Consider the following 11,133-nt stretch of genomic DNA (forward strand, 5'->3'; position numbering starts at 1 on the left):
TTTAATTTAAGATTGAGAATACATAAATTATACATAAATCATATCAAATACGTAACCTTTTTTATTTTGAAAATTATGCATAATCTATTTCTGTTATAAGGTCACTATGCGCTTTGCTTTCATTTCATATTTAACTCAATCTTATCACCCTCCTACCCCTATAATCCTCCTATAACTAAAACTGAAAAATAAGCCATCTATAAATTTTCTTATCAATTCAATAACAAAGTCCTGAGCCTATATTAGATTACGTTATTCCATATTAATAAACTATCATTATTTTTCAATAATAACAATTGGTTCATACAAAAATAACTTAATCTACAACTCATTGGAATAGTAACCTTTTTTTTTTAAAAAAAAAAAATATTACTAACATTTTAATCGATACATTTCAACATTTTATTATAAGTACAACTCATTTATATAAATATTTTTAAATCTCTCAAACTCAATATATAAAATCCTCTCAAATGCCGTGCTTTAGCACGGGATCTCAACTAGTATTTCATAAGACAATTGCAATTGATAATAATTGTTGTGTTATTGATATCAGTAGAATGATCGGTCTTTATAATACCTTATAAAAAAACCCTAAGCATTACTAAAACCCTAGAAACAGCCCATCCTGACGTAGCCGTCACAACTAAACCCTAGATGATAATGAGACCTAATGGGCTTATCTAATATCCTAATATACTCCTTACTAGGGTTATATATATATATAGACGGTGGTTCTACGTGGTTGTGTGAAACACAACAGAGATACCCAAATAAACCGGTAATGGCAAAGAAAAAAAAAGAATAAACCGGTAATGTCAGCAACGATGAAGACGACGACGACAATGGCAGACGCAATCGAAAAGCTTCCACCATATCTTCCAACAGAGGTAATCTTTAACATTTTCATAAATGTTCCTGTTCAAGCCCTTCTCGATGCGAAACACGTGTGCAAGCAGTGGTACGATATAGTTAGCGACCCTTTTTTCGTTAAAGCGCATTGTCAAAAGTCTAGTCTCGGTTTCCTAATACAGGACTCGAACAATTATAGTCATGTTAATTACATTGATGTCAACACGCCTATAGTGAAGACGAAGACGACCAAAGTTGAAAATCCGTCTCAGGCCACAATATTGTGTAGTTTGAATGGATTAGTCTTGCTTTCGTATTCGACTTACTGGGAAATAATATTGCATGTATTGAATCCTATGACTAAAGAAAAAATCAGTCTGCCTCACCTGGCGGCAAATCGGGGCCCAAAATCTGCGGGTTTAGCAGTTAATTCCTCTGGTCATTATAAAGTAGTGCATGTTTCTGTTGATAATTATGGTTATTCTTACCTCGAACAACTACAGATACGGATATTTACAATAGGTGTTGACAAAGCCTGGAGATTAATTGATCTTCAAGGTATACCCAATAGCTCAACCATGTACCAGCATATTCTAAATCATCCGTATTGTTGTCGGCGATATATTTACTGGTTTCATTATTACAGTTCCTTTCATTTAGCCTTGGATGTCGATACTGAAACAATTTATCAATTCACTAGGCCGAATTATGAAGTTAATGATGTTAATGATGATTCGAGAGTCGAGGTTGTAAGTATGGAAACAAGTATAGGCGTTATCGATGAAACTAGCACTTTATTGAAAGTTTGGAAATTGACAGACGTGAAATCTAATAAATGGACTGAATTCGCTCGAATCAATGTGGAACCGGTGTATAAGCGGTTTTCTAAATTATTTGGTCGTAGATTTAAAGACGGTATATATCCGGTGGGATTATTTGACGGAGATTTTTGGTTTTATTGTTGGGTCGGTAATAGCAAGTATGTTGTGGTTCGAAAAAATTTGGCCGATGAAAGGTTTGAGTTTTTCGAGATCGAGAGAGGCACCCTGCATCCTCACGCAAGCACATATGTTTCACCAGAGAAATTAATCGACAACGATAGAGCGTTACCAGGGTGATACCCAATTTTGGACGTCATCTTTTTACATGCCCTTTACATAAGGCCTATTGTTTGTGACGGATTTGAGAGGATGGCGCTGAGATTCAGTATCGCCTATCTTGTTTTCCTGTTTTTATATGGATGGTTTTGCGATCTGTTTTGTACTTTTCCGATTTGTTTTTATTGAGATTTGTTTTCTTTGTACTGTCTTTGTTACAATCATTTGTTTACCTATTTATACTTTTTGAAGTGTATCTTAATCAAAGGCGGACAATTTATTGAGACGGTGAGAGTTTTTTTTTTCTGTTTATATTTCTATTAAGTTTTGCATTTTATGCTAGTAGTTAAATTCTAAATCACAAGTGTAAGTCTGTGCAAACTGCAACGGACTGCTTTAATACTCTTTTAATGTCAAACAAAGTTTCAAAAATATGTAGTTATTGTTCTTTCCGGCTTAATTTCAGCTCGTTTCATTTCAACTCAGCGATATTTAGTTCAGTTCAATTTGTTGAATTGACCAGAATGAAACTATATTCAACAAATTTCTTCACAAATTAATTCTTAATTCAACTCTATTCTATTTAGCGAAGTTCCATTCAATTAAGTTCACTTTAGCTCAGCTCCATTAAATTCAATTCAGCTCGTTTCAGCCGAAAAAAATAGAGCCTTAATCTCGTATGAAGTTTTCGATTTAAAATTGCAACTTATGAAGTTAAGACTCGTAGATGAAGAAAAAAAACTATTTGTACAAATACAAATTGTGTAAATTTAAAACCTATACTCGGTAATTTTTTTTTTATTTTATAACTCAAAGTTCTCGATATAGAAATATGAATATTCATAGTCTACGTAAGACGGTGTATAAGACGAGCTCTCATTCCATAGGTGGGAGATTCTATCCCATATTACATGGTAGAGAACGAGATGAACCACAACCGTCCCATGAGATTTAAGACGATTTTTCAGGGCCTCTAGAATTAAGAGACCATGGTGATTTCACTAAAAGAACTTGACTGATTTGTATTTTATTTGTCGGTCCTAATCATTTGTCTTCCATTAATTAAAATACTTCTCACAAAAAACAAATGATAAGTAGATTAAGAACGGAGGAAGTGCAGTTCCAAGACTATACAACTGGATGTACAATGAGCATTGTACATCCAAGGTTATTTTAGTCTTATTCCAAATACTTTTACAAAAAAAAAAAAAAAAATAACGTAATCCAATTTTGAATTCAATCCTCCTACTTTCTCTGACTGCTTCCATATTTTTCTAACTCCTCTCCATATTCATCCATCATCCACTTAATAAATCATATTCTCCTTTAAATTATTATAATGGAACAAATCATAGGACGTTACTCGCGAGGAAAAAAAAAAATTATCCAAAATTTTTAATACATGAAAATAGTTGAAGCTCATATTCTTTTTACATTAGCTCATATTTTTATCTTTATAGCTCATATTCTTATGTGCTCGTATTTTAAAGCTTTTGATCCTTTTAAGCTTGTGTTCTTTTTAAATTAGCTCGTATTCTTATATTAATAGCTCATATTCTTATGCGCTAGTATTTTTAAGCTCGTAATCCTTTAAACTCGTATTTTTTTTACATTAGCTCGTATTATTATCTTAATAGCTCGTATTCTCATGTGCTTGTATTTTTAAGTTCGTGATTCTTTTAAGCTCGTAATCTTTTTACATTAGCTCATATTCTTATCTTAATAGCTCGTATTCTTATGTACTCAAATTTTTGAACTTGTATTCTTCTAATAATAGTTCGTATGATTAGTGTAGAAATTTACCTCAAAGTATTATTCGATCCATTTTTCTTCTTGATGATGTAAATTGCTTCTCGTTCACCAAAATATTATTAGATGCGTTTTTCCTCCTTGATTATGATGTCAATTGATTTCTTTTCACCATATTAAAATCAGAATTACGGATCGTTTAAGAGAAATTTAGAGAAGAGAAAGAGGGGGTAGGGTTTGTCGACTGGGGAGAAATTAGAATTAGGGAAAAATGAAGATGGGTAGAATTTTTTTTTTGGGCTTAAATAGTTTAATATGTAATATATGGGCCTGATGTACCATGCTTCCTGTACAACAGGATGTATGATCTTATTTGTGGCTTAAGATGGTATTAGGCAAGACCAACCGTATTTTATTTGGTTCTCACTTGTATTTACCTCGATTTATCTTTTTAATCATGTTAATGTCCTCTTTAAAAAAAATCATACTCCGTACATTCTTAATTTAAGGAGGCTATTGTTTAAGACCGTCTTAACGTAACTACTTACTACGGGTTTTATTTTATCGGGGTATATACAATTTTCAAAATCCCCTCACATTCTTTTAGTAAATACACTAGTGCTATGAAACTTGCGGTGTTTTCATGTGTGACAAATACGAGTCGTATTTTAAGCCCATTATGGCCCTGTTCTTTTGGACTTAATTTCAGTTCTAATAAGTTCAGTTCAGTTCAGTTCAGTTCAGTTCAGTTCAGATCAGTTCAGTTCACTTCATATTAGTTTATTTCAACATTACTATTTTTATTCTTATTGATATCATTATTATTATTTTTTATAATGTATTTACTATTGTTATTATTACTATTGTTATTATTATTATTTTTATATTTATTATATTACTATTATATTTATTAATAATTAATTCGTATTGTTTATATTATTATATTTATTTAATATATTTATTATTATCATTATTATCATCATTATTATTATATTATTATATTTATTATTTTATTAATATATTCATTATTATTAATATTATTGATAATATATTTAATATTATTATATTAATAAGTTATAATATTATATTTATTATTTTATTAATATACTCATTATTATTAATATTATTAATCACATATTTATTATTATTATTATATTAATATTATTATATTAATCAGTTATTATATTAGACCTATTATTATTATTATTATATTATTATTTATTTTTTAGTTATTATTATTAATATATTATATTATTATTAATAATGTTATCATTTATATTACTAATATATTATTATTATTACTATATTTATTATTATATTACTATTTTATTTTTTATATCTTATTAAATTATTATTATTAGATTATATTAATATATTATTATTATGATTATTATTATTAATGAATAATATTATAATAATATTTATTATTATTATTGATGGGGCATATTCTACACCCGCTGACCAAGTCAACATATTGAGCAAGGTCAAAGATATCCACAGCAAGTCAACGGCTTAGACAGCCTAACCGACGAGGCCCGTCGGCCTGTCTCTTGGGTCCCGGCCGGGGCAACCAGCCAGCCGGGGCACACTTCCGCGAACTCATATCCAAGACCTCTCGGCGGCGAGTCAACTGGGCCCGCCGGCCTGCCATGGCCCCTCGGCCGAGGGTATCTCAGTCTTTCCACCTGCTAGCCACTTGGCCACTTGGCCACTACGTGACAAAAGGTGAAAGTCTATAAATACTCCTCAACTATCATTGAGGAAAGGATCCATAATTTAACCTAAGAATCACTATTCATCTGGTAATATCTTCCTTCTCTTTCTACAATACGTACTTCGCCAAGTAATCACAACTTGCCTCTCTAAGTTACTGACTTGAGCGTCGGAGTGAGTCCGCTCGGTCCCAAGCCGAGCCCTCAGTTTGTTCACTGTTTCAGGAGACCGAAAGGAGAAGTAAACCAAAGACGTCATTCTACAAGCACGGGTGGTAACAAATAACTGCTCTGGAATTACACCCGGAACAATTGGCGCCGTCTGTGGGGAAAGATACTAAAAGCTAGTCACATTCATTCCCAAACAAAAACCCACCCAAAAAGCTAAGAAGATGTCGAAACAACAAGAGGTATTCGTAACTGACGAAACCGAATTCTGCCAAGATGATACCGTCCACAATTCTGGTGTTGCGCAGCCCTCCACCGGCCTAGTAATTCAGCCGGAGTACGGAATGCCAACAATACCAGATACGCCGCTACCCGCCGACCAGGTCACCATCATGGGACATGTGGTCGAAGCAGCAAAACTGAGGCTGCTCCAGGAACTAATTAGTAGTACGCCGGCTCACACTGTCACACCGACAAGAGCGGCGGAACCCGTCCAGGAGGCCAGGGCCCATAATGTGACTCCAAGAGACTTGAATGGAGCACTGGAAGAAGCTGGCCCTGTCAAGACGCCGGGGGAGCCCAGAGCGCTAGTGGCAAACCTAAGTCCTTCCCGCACTCACGGGAGGACTGCGTCGCCGCAGCGCCGACGAGGCATTCCCCAGAGGAGTGAAAGAAGTCCGACTTATCTGAGTCGGAGAAGAAGCCCGACTTACCAGAGTCGGGGAAGAAGCCCGACTCACCAGAGTCGGGGAAGAAGTCCGACTCACCAGAGCCGGAGAAGGAGCCCTTCCCGCCACAGGGAGAGGAGCCGGACTAGGAGTGCGAGGAGTCGATCGCCGCGTGTCGCTCGACACGTGGTCAGACAGCCCCTCAGCGCCTACGTCCTAGATACCCCGGTGCCAACTAAGCTGAAGTTGCCACCCATAGCATACAAGGGGGAAGGCGACCCAACCGACCACGTCGAGGCTTACGAGTCTCACATGTCGGTCTGGGAACAACCCGATGAGGTTTGGTGCCGAGTCTTCCCAACGACACTGCATGGAATGGCGCAAAGTTGGTACAAGGGGCTACCCGACGGGTCGGTATACTGTTACGCCGACCTAAAGGACACTTTCCTAGCCCAGTATTCTTGCAACAAGAGGAGGGCCGTCGAGACATCGGACCTCCTGACTATTAAACAGGAGGGAGGCGAGTCTCTCCGGAGTTATGTGAAGAGGTTCGACGCCAAGGTTCAGCAGATTCGTGAGCTGAACAGCGAACTGGCGGCCTTCGCGCTGATGAAAGGCCTCCCAAGAGGGGACCTAAAAAATGAGCTCATCAAGTGCGGCGGCCTGAACCTGGAGTCCGCCAGGAAGATGGCCGATCAAGCCATAAAAGTGGAAGACTACCACAGAACCTGGATAGGCCCCAGCGAGGCCGAGCACTCAGAAAGAAAAAGCCGCCGGGAGGACAACCCGGACGAAAGACGCCGTGACAATAATAGATCACGGTCTGACAGGTCCGCCAGGAAGCAGAGCTCGACGGGCGCCGGGGGGAGTTCGGGAACGTACCACCAAAGGCGGTACAACGATCACACCCCCCTGGTTGTATCTGCCGCCGAGGTCTTCGCCTTGAGCAAGGGCGAGGGCCAGAAGTGGGAGAGGCCCCCAAAGCCGAAGGGAGACGGTGACACGAGCCAGTACTGTGAGTACCACGGCCACACCGGTCACCTCACCGACAACTGCCGGCATCTGAAGAATGCCATCGAAGAGCTGATCCGGAAGGGGAGCCTCGACAAATATGTCGCCAAAGGCCAAAAGACCGATGCCAGCGGCTCCAACAAAAAATCCGTCTTCGAACGGATAGGAGTAATCAATGTTGTCATCGGGGGCAACGAGAACGGCGGGTCCGCTCATGGGCACAAGCGGCACCTGAACGAGCTGTATCAGGCCATCAACTTTGTGCCCAAAACAGCGGCCACCGCTTCCAACATCCCCGATATAACCATTGGGAAGAAGGACTACGAGGGAGTCATCGCCCCTCACAGCGACCCACTTGTAGTCCACTTGGACATATCCAACCACCTTGTCAAGAGGTGCCTGATTGACACAGGCGCCTACACGAACATCATGTTCAGGGAATGCTTTCAGGGGCTCGGCCTGAAGATTGAAGACCTGAGCCCCTGCACCAATCCGCTGTACAGTTTCTCCGGGGCCGGCCTGGTACCCCTGGGATCAATCAGGCTGCCGGTAATGTTCGGCGAAGGAGATGCGGCCAAAAATATTCTAGCTGAGTTCGTGGTCATCGACGGCTCGTCCGCCTACAACGTTCTCATAGGCCGAGTCACTCTGAGCGCGGCCGACGCAGTAATGTCCATCCGGGCCCTGACACTGATGTATGTCTCGGACCGGGGGGAAGCGCATAAGCTCGTCTCCAAGAACAAGAAGGACGAGGTGGTCAACACCCAGATATCCGCCAGAGGGTGCAACATGCAATCCCTCAAAGTGGCAAAGCAGTTAGAGAGGGGGAAGAGCCCATCCATGCAGCAGGAGGAAGACCCGATGAATACCAACGTCGGCATGGTTGGAGGAACCCCGACCGACCAAGAAGAGCCGCATCCCGGCATATGGGAAATGACTACTGACGGGCCCCCTACGGCGAACAGCTCAGGAGCCGGCATCCTTATCACCAGCTCAAACGGGAACGTGTCTAAGCACGCCTTGAAATTTACCTTCACGGCCTCAAACAACGGGTCCGATTACGAGGCGGTGATAAAGGGAGTCGAATTAGCTAGGACAGCCGGGGCGGAGCACGTCGTGGTAAAAACATGCTCACTTTTGGTGGCCAACCGAATCAGGGGAGAGTATGAGGCTCGAGACGATGGGATGGGAAGATACCTGGAAAGGATAAAAGCCGATACTGCCAGATTAAAATCTTTCCAGATACAGTACACTCCCAGGTCCGATGCTCTCTCAAGACACACCGGCTGACAGACATGGAGGGTGCGCCTTTGATAAACCATTGGGACGGGCAATCTCGGAAAATTTTGTATAGCGGCGGAGGTGCCCAAGACAACTGTGGGCACCCCGACGCATGTTATTTCTAATAAAGAATGGTCCCAAGTTTTCCATCAAAGTGTTCATTTCCCCCCCATAGTCACTATCAAGAAGCAGGCGCCGTCGCAGTCACCCCAAGAAGTAGACGCTACGGCAGTCACCCTAAGAGGTAGACGCCGCAGCAGTCACTCCAAGTGGTAGACGCCACGGGAGTCACTATCAAGACGCAGGCGCCGTCGCAGTCACCCCAAGAAGTAGACGCTACGGCAGTCACCCCAAGAGGTAGACGCCGCAGCAGTCACTCCAAGTGGTAGACGCCACGGCAGTCACTATCAAGACGCAGGCGCCGTCGCAGTCACCACAAGAAGTAGACGCTACGGCAGTCACCCCAAGAGGTAGACGCCGCAGCAGTCACTCCAAGTGGTAGACGCCACGGCAGTCACTCCAAGAGGCAGACGCCACGGCAGCCACTACTAGCGTCTACTGATACTCGCAAAAACGATCAGCATGCCTCAGGAACGTTAAACACAGTTGAGATACGCATTCTAACTGCCTCGGCCAGGCCGAGGTAGAAACAAAGAAGCGCTCAATTAATAACGTAAGAAGACAACTCAGGCAAAGACAAGAAAAGACCTCGGCCAAGCCAAAGGCAAAATAAGCAAACTCTTATTAAAAATGGTTAACGGGTTACAAGTGAGGAAAATACAGACGACGACCGTCCCCATAAGGATAAGCCAAAACACAACCTACCAAAGTTGTACAAAATACAAGGAAAATAAAGGCAAAAGGTTACAGACATATCATTTAAGCGCCAAAAGATGGCAGGGAGGAAAGGCCTAATAATTGGCCCCCGAACAGCTAAAGCTATCCGAGACGCCGGGTGAGCCTGTTGACGACCGCCCGTCTCCCTATGCCTGTTGCTGCTTGCCATCAGCAGCGTTAGCAGCATCGTCCTTAATGGGCGACCCAGATGATGTCTCAGCAGTCTCAGCTTCAGCTTCAGCAGCCTCCGCTGCCTTCATCCTCTCGGCTTCCTCCTTGGCCGCCCTAGCCTCCTCAGCAAGAGCCGCCCTCTCCGCGGCCGCCTCTTCCTCCTTCTTCACCCTTACCTCCTCCTTGGCCTTTTCCCTCGCAGCCTCCTCCTTAGCTTCGAGCTTGTCGTCAAACAGCTCGTCAAATCTGTCCCACGGAAAGGAGTCGGGTTGAGGGAAGAGCTCCTCAATCACTTCCCTGGCAGCTTCTTCGGCCAGGTCCCGGTATTGGGCGCACATGTTAGGGAGAAGAACGGTTTGGAGTCTCTCAATGTCCTCCTCCCTTTGGGAGATGATAGCATCCCTGTTCCGGACCACCTTCCCCTGGGCCTGGAATAAGCTCCTAAATTCGTTCCTCTGCGTAAAGTAAAGGTCGGCGTGCTGCTAAACGAGGTCACGCATCTCCCGCAGCTTAGTAGCTTCAGCCACCGCAGCCTCGGCCTTGGCTCTCTCAGCAAGGACTTCCTTTTCAGCGTCCTCCCTGAGTTTTCTCTCAAGACGGACGCCTCTTGACCTCGGCCTTGGCCCTCTTAGCCTCCTTGCCCGCCGCGTCGAGTTCCAGCCTTAGCCGTTCGAGCTGGGGGGCAGCTTCAGCCATGGTCTTCTCTTGCTCCATAATGTGGGAGCCGGCTAGCTGAGTCCATTTCGCCAGCCTCTTGCCTATTCTCATCCCCTCTGCCACAAGCTCGGTGGGGGAAACCTTCTGGAGTAGGGAATCGACAGTGACATTTCTATCACCCGCCTTCTCAGGCTGCTTCTCCAATTGCCGCACAGTTAGAACGGCGGCTGCCGACGGTTGATCTACAAAAAATCAATTAAAACATCCGTGTCAGTATACATGGACGTATCGGAATCCCTGTCATCAGGAACGCCCAATGAACCGGCTAAGTCTGAGCCATAGGATAGATCATTACCAGGTTTGGACTTCTTGGTCGGGGGGCACATTTCCTTGCCGCCCTCGGTAGCAGCAGCAGCAACAGCAGCAGCAGCAGGGGTAGATCTTTTTCTCTTAAGGACAAGGGGAGACCCCTCCGCATCAGAGTCCTCCCCGTTGGTGATATCAACGATTTCCACCGCCACCTTCTGGACTGAAGGGATGGGAGGTGGAACGGATGTCGACGCCGTCGCCGCCGAAGATTTTGTTTTCCGCGTCCGGGGCGGCATGTTACTAGCAACTCTCGCCTGGGCCGCCTCCATATTCAGGCCCTTCAGCTGCTGATCCATGAGATCATTCGGCGACGTTCTGCGGTCACGAGCCAGAGCCTTAGGGTGCAAATCAGCAACGGTCTTATCCTTGTGCAGCCCCATTCTCCGGAGGGTATCCACAGACAGGTCTGGTCCAAAGTGGTCTCCAAAGAAAACAAAGCAAGGTTTTGAGTAGAAGAAACAAGTCAAAATTCAAGAAACAGAAAAAATTGAGAGCAGAGATGGGCCTCACGCCGACCCCACTCACCCTGCGCTAGGGCCGGTATGAGGCCGACATGGCAGA

General features: G+C 43.1%; 1 protein-coding gene across 1 annotated transcript; it reads left to right on the top strand.

Moving 5' to 3' along the window:
• Positions 1-827: 827 nt before the first annotated feature.
• LOC141641943 (uncharacterized) lies at positions 828-1,970 on the top strand. Its single transcript, XM_074450583.1, has one exon. The coding sequence runs from the start codon at positions 828-830 to the stop codon at positions 1,968-1,970; it is 1,143 nt and encodes a 380-aa protein (XP_074306684.1).
• The last annotated feature ends 9,163 nt before the right edge of the window (positions 1,971-11,133 follow it).

This window comes from Silene latifolia, chromosome 2, assembly GCF_048544455.1.
Source record: "Silene latifolia isolate original U9 population chromosome 2, ASM4854445v1, whole genome shotgun sequence".
Classification (NCBI taxonomy): domain Eukaryota; kingdom Viridiplantae; phylum Streptophyta; class Magnoliopsida; order Caryophyllales; family Caryophyllaceae; genus Silene; species Silene latifolia.

Bases quoted from the DNA above. Each gene is read 5' to 3' on its own strand.
- LOC141641943 (XM_074450583.1), top strand. From the start codon at position 828: ATGAAGACGACGACGACAATGGCAGACGCAATCGAAAAGCTTCCACCA.